Source organism: Pelmatolapia mariae, linkage group LG15, assembly GCF_036321145.2.
Source record: "Pelmatolapia mariae isolate MD_Pm_ZW linkage group LG15, Pm_UMD_F_2, whole genome shotgun sequence".
NCBI classification, from domain to species: domain Eukaryota; kingdom Metazoa; phylum Chordata; class Actinopteri; order Cichliformes; family Cichlidae; genus Pelmatolapia; species Pelmatolapia mariae.
The window spans coordinates 4,068,028-4,087,713 of NC_086240.1; the positions used below are offsets into that span (position 1 = coordinate 4,068,028).

Here is a 19,686-nt window from a genome sequence, read left to right on the forward strand (position 1 = left end):
GATTTTTTATTAAAATCAATCATAATGTGATTGAAAGCGCGACTTTCAGCTTTGATTCAAGAGGTTTAACAAAAGTATCAGATTAGGAATTCAGATTAACTTTGACAGAAATTAGAGTATGGAGAATAGCAGTGTGCCATATCATAGTGTCTGTATATAAATTATGCATTTTTACATGATATGAATGTGTCATATTACATAATCAATGTAGCATCATCATGCGTTTACGCTGCCTAGTGCACACAACTACAATGAGACGAGGCTGCTGACAGCAGCTGTGCGTCACGGGGAAAATAAAGGGAGCTACTTAAGTAACCTCAAACAAAGCTCAAGGCTTTGCAAAAGTATGCAAGAAAATTGTTCCTGCTACAGGTGGAAACAACCACTTGTTTCACCACTTTAAGGCTATGAAGGCACACGAGTATGAGAAACTAGCAGCTGCTGATCTGTGACCCAAAAGTAAACAAACAACCCAAAGACGCGTCTGGAGCCCTCACTAGCTGCACTCCATATGACAGGAAGAGCAAACGGTGGGTGGAAATCACTGATGCAGTTACATGGTGGAAAAACAGAGCTTTAAGCAACTGGTTAAAACGCTCGACCCAACTTTCAACCTCTCAGGTAGAAAATGTTTTTCTGCTTCATTTTTATTATGTGACAAATCTATGCAGGCTCGCGTAGAGTTACAAGGTAACTTTAGTTATTGTTAAAGTTTTGAGCAGTTATGTTGTTCTTTTACTTAAAATCTCAGGGAAACACTTTCTCAACTACTTTTGTGCTTACATTTGACCTATACTGCTGATATTAGACTATAATCCTAACGGCTGCTCATGGCAACAGATTCACTCTTTCAGTCATCAATGACAGTCGCTCAGTGGAAAAGGAGGAAAATGTCATTCATTTTGTTTGCACTAATAAATAAATGCTGCTGCCTGCAAGCTGCAATCACAGATAAAATGTTTTTTCCTATCGTCAGAACTATCATCATTGCAAATTTACTTGAAATACTGTGACATAATTTTGAGGCTGTATTGCCACCTCTAATGGGGAAGAAACAGCTCATGGTCTGAAGCATACCATATTATCTGTCAAACATGGTGGAGTATGGCTATCAGTGGAATCAGGCCACTAGTGTTTACTGATAACATGACTGCTGACAGAAGCAGCAGGATAAATTGTGAAGTGTGCACGTTCAGATTCAAATTCAGCCAAATGCAAAACTGACTGGACAGTACTTCACAGCGCAAGTAGATGAGGGTCCAAAGCTTACTGAAAAAGCAACCCAAGAGTTCCTCAAGGCAAAGAAATGGGATGTTCTTCAATGTAAAGTCGCTCACCTGGTGTCACCCGAGCCTCTAAAAATGGGACACTATGTATAAAAATGGCTGTAATTCCTCAACGCTTTTTATTTTTAAACCCCTTAAAGCTGGAAGTCTGCACTTTAATCACATATTGATTTCTGTGCTGGTGAACAGAGGAAAAAACTGAAAAAAAAGTCACAGTTAAAACTTCAGGGTCTAACTGTAAATTGAGGCTGTGATCAACAAATCGCTATAGTTTGAGCGGGCGGTGTCCTGACCATAAACAGAAAAAGAGAGAGTAGCTGTCACCCACTACTTTTTAAAATATACCTTTGGATGCTTTTGACTGGGTGGATTTTTAGAGCCAGAAATTTAAATGGTTGGATGAAGAGATGGTAGGTTTGACAAGCACCCATGGCCTGTATGGGTGCAATGCACAGACACATACTGCTAACTACAGTGCTGAACAACAGACTAATAGATTACTAATAAAACACCAGTCACCAAAACAAAAGTGCAAACTTCAGCCACGTTATTAGTCAGTTAATTTCATTAAAACTGCTCCAAAGACACCAGCAGCACAAACACGGATGAGTTGTCCAGTCAAATGACTCCAATTAGCAGCGATGAGGCCTAGAAGACACTGACTGGCTCCAACACCCCTGTCAATCAAAGGGGTCATGTCCCTACTCTACTGTCCAGATGGTTGGGTTATAAATAATTTACCTGCCGTAGAGTTGTTATGAATGGAAAAGCTACATTTATCACATGACTCGTGGCGCAAACATGCTTTTTAATGCAGTAAAGTTGGCTTTATCAACATGGTTCTCAATGGAACTGACTCACTTTTGGAACGAGCTACTAAAAAAAGATAAATGACACTCCATGTTGGTGTCATTTTTCAGCACTGAAGGTTGCAGCTGATTCATATCCGCACCTTGCTCACGACGCTCACTTTCAAAACACTAGAAGTGTAATAGCCAAAATACTCGTGTCAAAAAGGAGCTTCACAAAGGCTCACAAAGGCTCCACAAAATTCAACTTCGGTTGTATTTATCAACCGAAGTTGAATTTTATCAAATTCCTGTCTGCATCTTACTTCGACAATAGATGAAGGCGTTCACACTGAGCACGCTGTATATGCTGCACACGCGCGCTGGAGAGACCTGGACAAAAGCTGAAAATAGCACTGTGTTTGTGCTTATCCTTTGTTGATGTGAAAACCCCTCACCTTGACCGTACACACACACATACACACACAAATACACTCAGGACAAATCTATATATAACAACTAACCCTTCCACCTCCACTGTCGATCCCTCCCTGTGTCCTGGGGAGGCGCGGTGCCTGGATATTGCAAAGGTTTGCCTTGCCAGCCTATGCTTTCTAAAGGTCAGCTGTTGCTTCCTCCTGAGCGGGGACACTGAACTGGCTGCCAACCATCATGGCGGCATCTGTCACAGCCTAACCACTGATAATTAGCCAGCAAACATTCTGCTGCAACCTGTCTAACTAGGTAGGAATTATGCAGCAAGTGCTCAAACGGAATATACGTTTTATTAATGTGTGTCTGGATGTCTTTAGGAGTGAAAGATGGAAGGAAGTGAGCGAAAGAGGGAAAAAGAGGCGAGAGAGGAGGGAAAAAAAGCACAGGAGCAAAAAAGGTGAGAGAAAAATGGCTCGCCTGTTGGTAAAGGCTGAAAATTGTCCAAAGTGCCAGACCATCGTTTATCAGTGAGGCAGAAGCACATACAGCTCGTACTACTCATTACCTGCAGTCTTCCTCATGCCTTTCCCTAATACCATCCTCGGGCACACCTGCCACCAGTCACCAATGTTTCTCTGTAACTGTCATGCACACACGCGCATGTGCACGCACGTACACACACGCAATGCGCCATCTACCTCCCTGTCTCAGAGACCCCGGTGCCCCATTAGAAGACAATGAAGAGGAGACACTGTCTTTGCTCGAGCATGTCAGACAGATACGACATCGCCGGCCTCGAAGGCCCCAAATACACCCATCATCTTCCTGCCCACCTAATCAGCACTGTAAAGAGACAGAGAGAGCAATGGGACACAAGGTGCAGAAGAGGCTGGAGATTGCAGTTAAAAGTGGAAACCGTAAGGGGGGGAGGAGGAGGCACGGAGAGGGAGAAATATGAGAGAGATGTGATGATCTGCCTGATTTGGTCTCCCTTGCATTTTTTCTCAGAGCCTGAAAAATACAGCAAAGTACTTCCACAGAGCTGGAAAATGACTGTGTACACGCAGAACACTGTAAATAGGAAAACGAACCTTTCTGTAAACATCTGGAAAAACATTGCCAAAGGCCTGTTTGTGTACAAAAACTGCATACATGCAGGTATAACTTCCACGTTTGAGAAGCTGAATTAGTACCTAACAAAGTGATTAATTTACTTAAAAGACAAAAAACAAAAGCAACAAAAAACCCAACAATTGGTGGTAATGCAGCCTAATTTCACTTCAGAAAGCTAAGCTGTATGCAAATAGATTTTCCTGCTGTTCTGGAATTAAATCTGAGCAAAAACACACTGAACTCTTCAAGTAAACAGTATCTGTTGTAAATGAGCTACTGCTTGCATGGGAACTGGGAGAGTCATGAGAAGAAGAAAATCCACAGCGACCCTTTGGGAAGGGGTCACGGGTACCACAGAGGGGCCATGAGGGCTTGTGTTTGAGCGTGAATGGAGGGGTGAGGCTGAAGTTTGAGCCCATGTGCAGTAGGAGCAATGCGCTGTGAAGGTGGTTAATCCTGAGGAGCGGGGATTTGCTCTGCGGGGGGGAAACTGCCTCAGCAAGGGGGCTCTGGGATCCCGTTGTCTCCCCTTCGACCACAGTGGCACGCCGCGTGGTTGCACCCCCTCAACCCACACCATCGGCCCACCCCCTCCAAAGCTAGCCCCAGGCGCCGTCTGACCCAGTATGCAGAAACAGAGCCACACAGCAACATGCATGCGGACGTATAGGAGACGCAGCAGCCCGTCAGTTCATTATTTCTGTGCAGAGGCTGGAGGGTCTGGGAGAGCAGAGGGTTTCTTCACACAAGCCCATTGGTTCCACTGTGACTGATGGTGCAGCGCTCATAGGCCCACCTGGGGCTGCTGCGTCTACACTCCCCTCTCATCTTCTCCCGTTGGCGCTGCACTGCTAAACTCTTTTCGACTCACTCCTCTTCTGTCTCTCTCCTCCCCTCTTTCCTGCCTGCTTCACCGCAGGGTCCTGAATGCCTGGGGCTGCGGAGCTGCAGGACGCTCTGTTGTTATTAGCATCATTACCCTGCTGGTTATTTCCCCAAAATCTCCAAAAGAGAGTGCTGTTGGGCAGGAAGCTAAAACGGACAAAGGAGGACCTCAATCTCCCAAGTCACTGCACCCGAATCCAGCTTGTCAGTATTTACATGGAATGAGCGTGCTCGCATCCTGAGAGTAAGAGCTAAAATGTAGGTGGAAGGATGTGTGAGAAAATGTGAACAGATTGGAGCCTTGCAAAAACAAAAGAAGACGCTTTTGTTATGTGGGGAAAACCCTGCCTGACTGTGACTCAAACAGCAGCCGAAGCCTCCTTCTGCAGAGCAGGATGCAGAAGAGAGGACCTTTTTCCCGGGGACATCAAGTATTTAAGGGACTTGTCAGTTCACAGAAGACTTAAACTGTGTTCAGTGTGAGGTATGATAAAACCTCCCGCTGGGGTCTCCATCTCACTGTATGTTCTTGGTCATGCTCGAGTTGATGAAATTTCCCAAGAGCTATTCAGCACTCCTCTGTAAGGTTGTCGAGGCGTTACAATTTGCCTCCTGTGCCAGACTAAGCCAACATTCTTGAAATGCCCCATTATGCTGGTCGAAAGAATAGCGGCACTTAATGGAAAAAGTCAAACTTAAAATAGAAGGAGGAGGATTTTTATCAAGGGTAGGAAAAAGACAGTGGTTGAGTCAAACCAAGGTTGACTGCACTAGAGGAGCTCGGCACCCGTCACGGAGATGGGAGAAAACGCAGTCCTGACCTTCGGTGCTCAGTGACTGACGTCTGAATAATCTCTCTCTCTCTCTCACAGACACACACACACACACACACACACACACACACACACACACACACACACACACACACACACAAACACACACACACACGTAGGTGAAGTGCGGCGATGTTTCTTTTACAGCACAACAAATGTTAATGAACCTGAAAAACAAGATACGAACAATGGAGCTCTTTCACTGCAGATTTTACAGGCGCATGCACAATTTAAAAGGTCATTTTATTTTGAAAAGCTATTAAAAAAAGCCTCCTCTCTCCTTCAGACTTGTTTAGCCAAACAGCACAACATCCCTGATGAGAAAAGCTAGTTGCTGTACTCAGCGTCATGTTGCTGGCAGTCTTCATGCAATATTAACTTGCAATAGAGCTTGGAGGACGCACAAACCTGTTCATAGTGCGTGATAAATAAAACAAAACCATCCGTGATTGACACATTATTAGACAGCCATGAATTATTCAATGTCTGCAATCATTTTGGTTTGCCAAAGGATCAACATGCTAAGGAGCATGCGGGCCCGGGATACCTGATTGCAAGTTAAAAGCCTCCCGAACTCAACGGCTCCCACCTCTAAAAGTCTGTCAGTCATTAGCGCAGATAGCAGAGAAAGGAATAAGCCAGCTCAGTCCTCTGAGTGTTGATTTGGACCTCCTGCCGTTCCCAAGGAAAGGCTTTATCCTACTAGCTTTGAGATGGCTCTGATTGAAGACATAATTGTGAATGTGGGTGAATTTCACGGTTAGGAGCGTGAAACCCTCAGTGAGATGGATGGGGAGATGGGGAGCGCAGGGAAAGAGGACGGACTGCAAATGATGTGTCAGAGTGTTCAGAGCCTGAGCTGGAAGGTGAGAGACCTTGGCTGTTGCTGGATGAGACATCATATGCAGACAAACAAATAAACACACACACACACGTGTGCATACATATGTACATATACTCAAGGAACACACAAGTGCAGGCAGGAATGCAGACTCATGCATAATGAAAAAAGACTGGCTGCGTGTGTAAACAATCTCTGCATCAATCAGTCTACGAGTGGAGCAAATCAGCTCTTGCTGTCGCATCGTTTCGTGCCATTCTGCAGCCTTCACATACAATCCCCACCAGCCATCTGCATATTAAACAAGGCAGCTATTCACATACACTGACTAATGATTTCTGAATGTTATTAACTCTCCATACTACAAGTGTACTTCAGATGTGTGCAGTTCTTCTTCCTTGCAGAGGCAAGAAAAAAAAAGTGTTTGAGCAACAGCTACCTTATCTCCAGCAGCCAGGATTTAGTCCTGCTGCGGACTGGCTGCCTCCCCGTTGAAGTCTCTACTATCTTTGGAGTTTTGGCCCCACAGTTACTGAGCTGCAGTAGAGCCAACTGCGACTCACAGCAGGGCCACACCTGCCAAATCTAGTGGTTAGCTGCAAAAATCAAGGATCAGCAGTTAATGGAGCTCATTTATCAAAGCAGAGAGGAACAAATGCTTTCAGAAATGGCCTGGAAATGATCTGAATAATCTTCAGCTGTATCATTTCCTGGCCTGTGAGACAAATGCAATAATTCATATGTACACTCTATTAAAATATCACATTTTAAGTGCCCCCCCGCACCCCCTCCAACCACGATGTAGCACCCGAGATAGGATATTATAGTAGTGTAAGTGATAAACAAAACAAAGACGAGGCTGATTTGAACTGTGGAGGTCTTCATGTAAGTTCAAAAGCTTAAAAAAGCCCAGTTTTACTGCTTTTACAGTGGAAATAAATTTTTTTATGTCAACTTGAATTTTCAGAGGAATTAATCTTTCTAATGGTGCCTCTGGCCTGCACCTTGTTTTTTTTTTAAAAAAAAGCAATTTGAAGAATTAGAATCCTGTTTATGAGTCTTATGAAACTGCTGTTGTTAATCTGTCAAGCTCCTCACCAAGCTGTTGAGACTGTGTATGACTTATAGCATCTGTCTTTTGAGTTGATTTGACAGACCAGCTGCCTGTTGTTCACAAATCCTCCTTAATCTTTGAAATTGCTCATCCTTCCTCTGCAAAACAAAGCTGCAGTATTAAGCTCCAAAACTTGTCCCCACATAGTTTCTTTCACATTGTTTAAGCATTTTAAGAAAGTATTAAGAACTTTGAAAAACACATTTAGCGGGCTGTCTGTTACCGTGTGGCTTCTCGAGCCTCGTCGACTTGTGATAACCAACTCAAAGCCTGCGTTTCGCAACTCACATGAAATTCAAGTGAGAAGAACGCATCAGAACTTTTGTTAAAGAATCGCCACAAGTGGCAATTACAGCCTGATTATAAGAGCTACAGGACTGTGTAGCAGTTCTACATCAGAAGTCTTATTGTAAAGCTAGTTTTTGCTAATATTATTAATATTGCTAATACTATGAGCTACTGGTTAAAATAGAAGTTGTAATCCTGTTGCAGCAAAACGCTAATGAAATGGATTACAGTGTATTTAATGCTAAGGGATTCAGTTTTCTCCTGTGTGCTTACTTCTTATTTCAGAATTAGAGGATATAGTCACGGGAAAACATCTTTACTGTTTCCATAGGAATTATGAGGGTAAGCAGAAGGCAGATGTTGAGCACCTCTGTAAAAGCAGAAGTGTTGGAAGTTTGTTGGTCGTGAGCATTCACGTGTTATATCTAAGCTTGAGGTCAAGGTCACTGAGATTCAAACTCGTCTGAGGTTTTGGGTGTCCACGTCGCCGGCCCCATCCCCCTTTTACGGCTGAGGGGTAACAACACAGCAGAATAAAAGTTCCATCTCAGAGTCAGAGGCCTCAGTTAGCATGTTAAATCTTACAAATCATGACAGTACAATTTGAAAAAGACCAAATAACTAAGGCTTATTTGGAAGGGTTGACAAGAGAAAGCCTCTTCTCTCTAAAAAGAACGTGACAGCTTAGGTTTGCAAATGTGTACGTGAGCAAACCTCAAGACTTCTGCAACAGTGTTTGGACTGTTCTTTGGACAGATGAGACCAAAAACCTTATACCAACTGTCAAGCGTGTTGGTGCAAGGATGATGTTTGGGTTTGTTTTCGACCTGGGCACCTTCCAATCAGCCATGAACCTCTTTGCATACCAAAGTAATCTAGACACTAACGTGAGGCCATCTGTCCGAGAGCTAAAGTTTGTCTGAAACTGAGTCATGCAGCAAGACAATGACCCCAAGCACAGCAGTAAATTTACAACAGAATAGCTGAGAGAGAGAGTCAAAGCGCAGAACTTAACTCGATTTGAATACTTTGGAGGACTGTGCTCTCGATGAACAAAGCAACATTGTAACAAAGAGGAGGCCAAAGTTCCTCCACAACAATGTGAGAGACTGATACAGAAAATGAGTACTTCAAGTTATTGCCGATAAAGGCGGTTCTACAAGCTACTGAAATGAGTGTAGTTAGTTTTTCACAGGACTGCGTCGATCCTGTGAAAACTGCTTTCACATGACTGTAAATCATGTTGCTTTCATGTTGCTTTTTAAGTTCTCCAGCACAGCCGTGAGGTCTAGCTTCAGGCGGGATACAGGGGTTTTTGTGAAGTTGTTGTTAATAAGTGAAATTAATCAGCTGACAGTAAGACTCAGTGATGTAGTTTTAGTAGTGCATGACAAAGCGACTAATTAAAATGTCTTTGTTATCACATTATTCCTTCATTACTTCACTTTCCACTAAAGACAAATTATACTCAGAAGTGATATGTGGTTCCTGAACAGGTCTTACAGCTCAGACTATTTAAAGCAGGGTTTTCTCTAAGTGACAGGAAAATTGCTGAAAGGTGTTTATAATGTGGCTTAAATATGAACACTCATGCTTATGGACGAGTTAGCTGTATCACCATTCACTCCTTTCATTGGATATCTACAAGGACATATTAAACATTATTAATATTAATATTATCATTAATTTATTTTATTTATTTATTTTACTTATAATCTTTATATTGCCTCTATTGTTCTTCAGTAATTGCTTTGCAGTGAATATAGCTTGATGTCCCAGTCTTTAGAAATGTAGGTGCAGCTCACACTGCAAATATCTGCCAGTTGGTTAATCAACCTTTTAATCAACAACGCTGACGACAAAGACATTTGCCAGAAGTCAACACGACCAATCAGAAAATTACGCGACTATAGAAATAGCACATTTTGATTGGAAATCATTAAGATCGTTTAAAACAAAACAAAACAAAATCCATGCAGAAACTTTAAAAATATAAGAGATATACAGATGCACTGCAGCATAAACCATCCACCAGTAAATAACTAAATATAAATGGGTGGGATACACAGTGTTAGCCATGAAGTGAACAGTCAGTTCTTGAAGTTGACAAAATGGACAAAATATACTTTAACAAGGGCCAGAGATGGCTAGATGACGGGGTGACAGCATCTTCAAAATGGCAGGTCATGTGAGGTGTACCCACAAAAGTGTTCGAAGAAAGGGCAACTGATGAACTGGCAACAAGGTGATAGACACCTAAAGCTAACTACAAGGCTGGTGATTGAGGTGTAATGGCACAGAGTAAAAAAGATCCTCTGAGGACGGGAAGCAAATATGAATTTAATATGCGATATGTATTTATAGTGATCCTCCACTAAGTTTGTGAAGTGAGAGGGAACATTTTTGGAAAAATGTCATCAGGTACATCCACAACAAGAGGAATATAAGAAACACACTCAAAAAGCTGGCGACAGTGATTAGCTCCTGAGGATCTGCACTCTTTTTAACTTATTCTTCTGTAATTGTTATATTTCCCCTTACTTCGGCAGGAATAATGGACTGGAAGAACTGTGATATGTAACACATGCTTTTCCCATTTATTAATTATTTGTTTTTTAATTTAAAACACAAAAGAATTAAAGTAAGACCGTCAGAAAGCCTGGAGTACTGTTGCGCAAGACCACAAAGTCTGGCTTCCTGGAAGCAAAATGTAAAGAAATAAGGGGCAGCTCAAGACTTTCTACGAGTACCGTAAGCAGGTATCTTTAAAAATAGCTCTTTTAATGCATTCTGGCCCTTTGTCTAAATGCAAATGAAGTTTCAGGTCACTGAAAACATCGTCTTTCTTTTCTTCGTTTGGAAAGCTTCTAAATTTATTCTAAAACTCTGTTTTTGGAAACTCTGTTTGCAGTGTGGCTGCGTAGACAGGACAGAAAAGGAGACTTTTGGAAACGATAACAGATACCCTGTTTGCTACCTGGCTAGGTCTTATCAGTCAAAACATGTCTTTCCCCGAAGCACCCAGCTGCTTCCTGTTTACAGTGCATACCCCACTGTATGTGAATGAGTGAAAAGTGTGCAAGAGCGCTTTGTGTAGCTCAAGATCATTTTTGTTATAAGACAAACACACAAAAAAAGACGAAAAAAAACAACAAAAAATGCTGTCATGGTCAAGCGTTAGTGTGATGGCCACAGGCAAGTCTGTCTTTGATATTCCCTCGACATGCTACCACAGGTAGTTCTTTATGTACGACCCTTCTTAACGCATAAACATAAGCATAGGAATTCTGGCCCTAGTATAGTGAACCCTTGGACCTTGTGACTTTGTTACTTGTTCCACATAACAGTCTTAAAAGGAGACAAAATTAAAACCCGGGTTGCTTAGAAACAAGCCCGTTGATTGCCTTGACAATTGCTTCAGAGACCTGCTGGCGTTTATATGACATGGCCAGAGAAAACAACCTTGACCTCGTGCTACAAATGCCTCGCCTCAGCGCGCAACCCGTGCATTTCCCTTTTAACTATTCAAACTTCAGCTGTTCTTTTTTTTGTGTAGTGAGTGTGTTCATGTGTTATTTCTCTGTAGCTTGCACGGTCTGCTACAGTGCAACAGTGGAGCACTAACAACAAGCAGAGGAGGCCTCTGGTCGTTCTTGGAGAGAGGCAAAGTAGGTTAAAGTTTCACGGTGCTGATGATTGAGTCCAGTTGCTGTGGGCCTCACAGAAGCTTCTCATGATTGCACAAAAACACACACCAGGGCACAGAGAGAGAAACGCGCACGGGCACATCGCACTGTGAAACAGTGATTTCTTTGGAGCCTCGAATGCCCTAGATGCATCGGCAGCTCTCAAATTAAGCAGCTCAGAGACGGAGGAATCAAATGCGTTTCCATTACGGGGCAAATATTCCATCTCCCCCCTGTCATAACGACACTGTATGGCAGCATTATGGGGAAATATCAAATTAGGCTGTTTCATTTGGAGGACTGTTGTGCATTGCGAGAAGCTTCGGAGATCAATTGAGCTGCTAGGTAATGAGCGACAGCGGCCTGCTCTAATATACTCAGTAATGTTCTTTTGATTGCTTTGGTTAATCTTGCTCTGTCGAGCAAAGGAGGCAACCCTCCCCTTCTCCCCGCTTTGTAACATGCTCATCAGCCCAGGTTAGAGGGTAAACTAAGAAATAGGGAGCAGTGTTAAAAAAAAAAAAAAGTCAAAATGAGATCAATCAAACTATTAAATCTGGTTAACGTCTGCATGTTCCGTGCCAGTAGGGCTTCATTATACTGCTTGACGACGTCGCCTATTTCTGGTTTCATGCTGAAGAGTTTCCATAAAAGAAGACCGAGCTGAACAGGCCACAAAGTACGACCTCCAGATAAAGTCTCGGTAATGTGCCGATGCCGACGTGGATGGAATCAGACACATTGTGCCGCTCCGATCTCAGAAAGCAAATCGTCCCACTCGTGCGCCGCTCACAAACACGAGTGCTGCTCCGCGACACCACTCACAGCTGTGACCATTTTAATATGCCCCAGCCCAGATTCATTCCTTTGCACCTTTTTACTCTAAGAAAAAAAATGCTAAGAAACCTGTCCAACCCCTTTTGCAATATGCTGCACCGCACTACTGCATGCCACATCATCTGCCATGTTTCGCTGTGCAGTGTGAATATTTATTTGCTCGAACTGTACTGCTCAGCATCCCCCTACTGACCACGCTGATCAAGCTCTGATGCGGCAGCCATGACAGAGGTGCTTTGCGTGACTTTTACCTCTCCACGTGGTCCAGGTTCCCCGATACGCCCAGTCCGCCGATCGTGTACAGCTTGCCGTCATACACCAGGCTGTTGTGCCGACAGCGAGCCACGGTCATCCGGGACACCAGATTCCAGTTGTCCAAAAGAGACATGTAGCACCACACATCAGCCACCATCACACCTGACTCTGTGCCACCTGCAATGCACAAAAAAAGGTTTATTAGAGTTGATAAGCAGGGCGATCAAGGGATCTCGAAAAAAAAAAACACGTCTTCCTCAGTTTTCCTCTGTCATAGCAAAAATGGGCTAAATCTTCTGCTTTGGTGTATATTAGCCGCTGCTGGGGTTTGTGGAACTATTGCTGTGGCAATTATAGGGCTGAAGATTAATGACTGGTTAAAACCAGACCTGTCAGGTGCTTCAACAAAGTGAGAAGGTGCTGGATGATTTCATCACTATCAAAATCATCCACGCATCCATCATTATTGTCATGTTTATTAACGCTAAAAGAACGTGATAGTCAGCTTTCCTCTTACTACCGGCTTCATCGCAATTGTGTTCAACAAAGAAGTAAATAACCATCGATCTTCTCTTTGACCTCGGCTCAGCGGACCAGTATTTAATCAGCAGCCCGAAGAACTGTGTTGCATAAGTGATTCACCCCTGATTTTACGACATTTCTCATCTCTTGGACCGGCTCTTCTGTGCCGTGCTTTAAGGTGCCTCCCATCTCTTGACCTCTATGAAGTTCCCCAGTGGTTTATTTACTGTACTCATGCTTTCCAGATGGTAAGCCTGAGAAATCAGACACCCACATGTATGTCCCAGTAAAGCTCGGCGCCGTTGATGCATCATGTCCTACTTTGCTTAAATTAAAAACTGGTTGTCCAAAAATTTCCTGCTCCCGACTCCGAATTAAAGGTAATTGCAAATGCCCCCTGAAGTCCCCAACACTTGTAGCACTTAATAATCTCTCCACTAGTCTGAGTCCCTCATCTAATAATGTTCAAAAAGAGCTCCACAACCTAGGTGTTATTTATGACTGTGTTATTGTCTTTAAGCGGTCAGGTGACGGAAAGTTAGTGCTGCTTTGGCCAACCGAGACAGCTGACCAAGATCGGGTTATTCCTTCCTTGCATACTTAGAAAAGGTCACCCATGCTTCTCTCTCGTCTACACTTGACTTCTGCAATGCACTTTAATCTGGTATCGGCACGTGAAACATTTAAATAATGCAGCTGTTACAAAATGCTGCTGCCAAGATTTTCAACACACAGTAAGCGAAGCAACCACCTCACAGAAATCCTCTCTGCACTTCAGTGGTTACCCTGGAGTTTCAGAATTGATTTTAAGGTTTTACTGCGTGTTCAAAAAGCCTTCAGTGCTCCGGCTCCTGCCTATATCTGCAATCTGTCGACTCCCTACGAGACCATCCGCTGCTAGAGATCCACACCTCGACTTTTTACCTTTGCTGCCCTGTGACCCTCAAACTGTGGACTTTACTGCCTAGAGATGTGAGCCAGATAAACTCTGTATCCGCTTCTCAATCTTTTGCTAATACTTACTTTTATTGTGTTTCTTCTTTTTATTACACAATTGCCTATATTTATCCAACTTCTTTTACATCAAACACACCCCTCACCATGGCAGATGACTGCAGATCTGCCAGAGGTTTCTTCCTGTTAAAAGGGAGTTTTTCCTTCCTGCTGTCACCAAGTGCTTGCTCACAGGGAGTCATCTGATTTTACAATATAAACCGCCTTGATGCAACTGTTGTGTTGATTGGGTGCTATCTAAATAAATGAAATGAAATTGAGTTTATATCTAATATAGTGGTTTCTTTTTACTTCTATTACATGTATTTTTTTTTGTTATTGTTATGTTTTAACACTTTGTAACTTTCCGAAAGGTGCCATAGAAAAGTTTTCAGTCTCCTTTCCCACCACTCCTCTCTTCAAACTTCACAACTCAAACACAAAGAAAAAGTTTTGTCACAAAAGCTAGAAAATGAGGATGACTGTGCTTCCTCGTGCGATTCAACATCAATGAGATGTGATGAAAGCACAAACAGGGGCTCCTTTACCTGCACAGTACCTGCGCCTATTAGATTAGAAATAGAAATGAAATAATTTCAGATTAAAGAACTATTTCTGAATTTGATTTTTAGCCCTTTATATTTAATAAAAATCACTCTTAAAGTAGGGAAGTTAAAGTATAGAAGTACCCCCCAGCCCTCAAGAGGAGTAGTGACAGACTTGGACAACTTGAACCGTCAGAAAGTTGTTTGCTGCTGAGTCATCCAGCCAGCCAAGAAAACTGTACTTGTTTGAGCTCTCTTCAGAGCAGCTCTCTTAGCTGTGTTATGTGACATGTAACACCAGCCGTGATTCAGTGACCCTGTTCAGAGTGCGAGGACGGTTACAGACCGGAGCCTGTTGATTGGCTGGCTAGAACAACCCTGATTTCCCCACTGGCTGTCTGACTCCCAGAGGATACATGCAGACCTGTTCCAATGCCCAAAAACACATTTACATTTATATGAAAAGAGGGAGAGGAAAAGGTGCATGCAGGAAAAAGAAAATCCCGTTGCATTTCCACAGTGCAATGTGAAGGTCTGAGTACCGTGCGAGAATCTCGCACAAATGGACCATGGAGGCAGAAATTCAGTCTGCTGGTAGAGGAGCAACCTAAACGTGTCTCATTGTGGGAGTCGCAGAGTGCACAGTGTGCCACTATGGAGCAAAATAAACTGCAGAACGCTGCAGCAACTACAGAGCCAGACAGAGAGGAAAAAGGTCTATTTAAAAAAAACCATTCTATATAAAAACGACTCCTCTGAAAAGACAGACATTTGAGTTGTCTGCAGCACAGGGCCGAGCAAGGATTTCAAAGCAACATGTGACTAAGCTTTGAGGTTGCCACCCTTTTAAAACTCTTTAACTGTTTCATAAAAGGTCAGAGAAGAGACCAATGGCCTGGGTAGATTCACTCTGCCAAATCAAAGTGGCCACAGAGGAAAAACATCTATAATAAAAAGAGGTCACAAATGTTAACTTTGAAGACAACTTTGATTCATCACCATCTTTAACTCATGTTTGGCTTTCCTAATCTGACGCCGTAATGTGCTCATAAGCATTTACACAGCTACAGGCTGCGTCATAAAAACCAAGAAACAAAACCGCTCGAGTTTATATGCGAATTCTAATCTCGCCTCGAGGTCCATTAAGCCGGTACCCTGCAGCTTATATAGCACTATATGGTCTACTTCAGCAATTTGCCTTGTTGCTCGTCTGTGCTGATTAAAAAGTTGAAGTTTGCATGCTTAAGTTGATTTGACCACTGCATTTGATGAGATGGAAAATGAACTCTGAAACTGAACTTGAGGTGGGATTTTTTTTGTTATTACATGCTCGTTGCAGTTAATGGCACTAAAGCACGTCTCAACAGATGGTGTAAATGACTCCCTCCCCCCCCAAAAAAATCCATTAAGTCTGCCCTTACCTGGGTTTGACAATAATCAATATTGTTCCACACAATAAATCACGAGAGGAACTGGCTGTGGGATGATTAGAGTCTATAGTTATTTGAGCTAAACATGCTCACAATGATAGAATTTAATTCACGCTTAGTAATTTTTTTATTAACAAATAAATAGAAGAAAAGTAGCCGAGTGTGTTCCATTAAGGTCAAGAGTTTTGCATGAATTCAGTTTTGAACTAAAACCTGACCTGATAATTTAACCTGTGAATCATCCTGTGTCAACCAGAAGTGATTGGGCTAAATTTCAAGGGAGTACTTCAGAACTAAACCTGGCTGTAAAGTACACGAGTAATCCCAAAACACTCTCATGGGAAAAAAAAAAAAAAAGTTTCGTTTACTTACACGTTTAACAGTTTAGTTTATTTACACATTTAAGGGTTACCCTTTCAAAACTGCCCTGTTATTAAGTCCCTCTATCATTTTTCCATCTCCCGCCCCACACCACTGAATGTCTGTGACAGGAATGCCACAGTTATACAGCTGAAGTGGACAATTTAGCTCACCTGACAGGTAGATGTTGTCTCCCGCCGAGATGACACTGAAGAACTCGCGGTCGTAGAAGGGCAGGCTGGCCAGTGGGTACCACTTACTGTTCTGGGGGTTAAAACAGGTGACTGCTGTCAGAGAGCGCTGGTTCATCCCGATAGCCTGACGCCCTCCCACGAGAACTATCACCTCTGCTACACCTAGAGGACAAAGAAGCAGGAGGAGGATGGAGGAGGATGATTGCGGTGGATAAAGGAGGGAAAGAGGTGGGAGAGAACAGTTCATCAGGAAAGGTTTCCACTAGTAAATAGAGGCCAAGACTGAACCAAAGGCTCTTTGTGAAGCTCTCAGTGCAGCGGTAACCAGCAGACATGTTTTGTGACGTGCTGTCTGGCTTTTAAGTACAGATAAAGTATACGCATTGCCTGCTTAAAAAAGTATTTTTCACATGAATAGCCATAAAAACTAAAGAAATAAAAAGTTTCTTGTTCTGAGTCAATACGTTTGTCGGAAAACAAAACAAAATGCAAAGCAGAAAAGTTTCCTCTTGGTCGCAGGAAACTGCTGATTTAAATGTTGAAATTTAACTCAATTACCAAGACTGATGGTGCTGCCATTCGTTTAGTTGCCTCCCAGCTCTCAAATTCTTCCTTCCCACGTGTACTAAAGGTGCTTGCCTATAGATTTGCCCAAACACACACATGCGCGCGCACACGCTCGTAGTGAAACGCGCACCACTTTGGCATGCCATAAGAGAACTGCAGATTGAATAGCAAAATCAATTTGTGTACATTTGTATGTGAAGGCGGTCCTTGTGTGATTAAGAAGATACTTGAAACACGTTCAATGATTATCCCTGTAAGAGCTCACCGGATCTCTGCTCTCAGGCATCCACACGCGCACACACACACACGGAGATGGTGGATAAAGACACCAGTGATCCAAAACACACAAACAGGTTGGCAGGCTGCCACATGCGTGTCTCAGGTCCTCTCAGTCTTCGGCGGCGGCAGCAGCAGCAGGTTCCAGTGAGCAGGCAAGACGACGAGCCGACAGACAGAAATGAGCTGTGTGTTTGTAAGCAGCAGGCAGGCAGGTGGGCAGAGGGAGGCGAGCCAGGGAGGGAGAGGAGGATGATAAGGAGGAATAGAGACTGTGCGAGAGGAGAGAGAAATATGGAGGAAAAGGGGGGGAAAGGTGGAGGCAGGAGGCGAGAGCTAATCTTCATACACTCCAAACCAGGGCGAACCCCTGGTTCACCTGCTTGGATCGATACTCTTCCTCGCGTGCACTCTCCCGCCAGGGCACATCCACAGGCGGCCGTCTTTTCCTTCTGCCTCTTCCTGTTAAAATTATCCCCTTATCGTTTTTTTCCCTTTTTATTTCTTCTTAAAATTCGCTTTTCTTTCAATGCTGGTAAAAACAGAGGGCTTTTCTCTGGGAAGGGGAACAAGGGTAAAAGAGGGGGAGATACAAAAACTACAATGGGCTTTGCCGAAGCTGAGCAAACAGACAGAGCCAGTAAGCGCTGCCTCAGACATATCGTGGACATACAGCTTAGACTTAGTGGACAGCTTAAAGCCAGCTGGCTCTCTTCCAGTGAGGTTTTTAAGAATGTGCTCCTCCGCGTGGGATGCGAAAGAAAGCGATGGCTCGAGAAGAAATTGTGAAAGTGTCACCGCAGAGATGAAGGTTTTGGCATTATGCAGAAGACGTAAGAGTTTTGCGCGCTGCCGCCCGCTCTGGATGTGTTTTGAAGATTTGCGAACTTGAAGTGCAGTTTAAAAAAAAAAGATTTTGTCTTGAACTTGTTCCCGTTGCTGGTTTGTTTTCACAGCCCAGGACTTCAAGCCTCAATCGGCCCCGAGACCTCCAACAGACCCTGGGTAATCAGCTAGTAAATGGGCGCGCAATTTTATAGGACAGTCACGGTTACAGCGGCGGTTCTTTGCCAAAAAAGCAAAACAAAAGCAAACCAAACAAAAAAGAAAAGTCTTTGTCTTCCCACTCATGAGCCTCCAACCTTCACACACTCAGATTAATTATACTGACACTATTCTGTTAGTTCTTCCCCGTGATGAGTTTGTTGCTATTACTCTACATGTTTGTACTCCATTTCTCTTGATCACATGTTATTTTGCAACTTTACTGGACTGTAAAAGTGCGACTCTTTTCCTCGCCTTTATAGGATTGAATTTTTCATCTCTTTTCATCCCCCTTTTCCTTCATCTTATTAGCTGTTTCACTTTTGTTGATATTGACTGGCTCAATTAACTTGGCAAAGTTTCTGTGTCTATGCCTGAGCCAATTTGGGATTTTCTTTCTTGTGCGTGCACATCAATCAGTGTTGCACAGTTTAAAGGGCTCTTTTAAAATCCACGTAGGTTTGTATTGTTCAGGAAGACATATTCGATTCTTAAGACAATGCGGACGATGTATTAAACTGAATTTCCTGATATCACGGGTATGTTTTTGCAGCTGGAATTCTAAAATATGACGATTGAGCTCAACTTTAATAAGACAAACAAGACGCTTCCACGTGCTGATTCAACGTGCCTAAGTGGATGCGCACCTCGGGTCTTTATTATCATCTAGTGCACATGTGCAGGGTTGTTCCTGGTAGCTTTCTGCTTGGCCAGACACGTCAGGGAGAGTACACATCTGGGCGCTGACGCTGCGGTGCACCTCTGACCTCTGAAGCCCCGAACGCATTCGCAAGCCCGCATAAGCCGACGCCGGCCTGTCAGAACGCAACAAAACACGAGTACGGCAACCGCTGACGGGGAGTCGTGGCATCGGATCAGATGGCTGGTGCGTGCGTGCGTCTGTGTGTGTGTTCGTTTTTTCTCAGACAATGAAACCTCACAGGGATGGCTGTCAGTCAGTGTGAGGTTTGATACGAGTTAGGTGGAGGGATGAAGGGATGGAGAATCGAAGGATAGAGACGAGCGGTTGGGGATGAAGGGATAACCAAGTTCTGACAGCTCTCCTTTTTTTTCCTTGACAGAGTTTATACCCGTGACTGCTGGGGGAGAAAATGCCTCCTCCTCCTGATAGTTACTGACCTTTTGTTGCATTGTTGGTATACTTTCCATCTGACTGTATTTAAGGAAATAAAAACATCAGCTTAACTCAAGGTTTGAGTAACAAACTGCTTTATTTGTGAGTTTGTTTAATTGATTGGACGTTCTGTCCTCTTATCTGTCAAATAATACAAGTGACAATATCAGCTGCATCTGTTTGGTTTGGGAAGTCCTCTTGTGAACAGGGATGGTTGGGGGAGGTTTTTAAATGTGGTTGCAGTTCCTGTTTTTGGTTC

The 19,686-nt window shown here is 43.3% G+C and overlaps 1 protein-coding gene across 2 annotated transcripts in view; it reads right to left on the minus strand.

Annotated features, from left to right (window-relative positions):
* Positions 1 to 19,686, minus strand: part of LOC134642943 (kelch-like protein 29) — a 264,213-nt gene that overhangs the window by 39,769 nt on the left and 204,758 nt on the right. For both annotated transcript variants that reach the window (XM_063495042.1, XM_063495041.1), the window contains 2 exons: positions 16,385 to 16,567; positions 12,358 to 12,538 (listed from right to left, as the gene is read on the minus strand). In XM_063495042.1, coding sequence (XP_063351112.1) covers positions 12,358 to 12,538; positions 16,385 to 16,567 — 364 coding nt within the window. The remainder of the gene's footprint in view (positions 1 to 12,357; positions 12,539 to 16,384; positions 16,568 to 19,686) is intronic.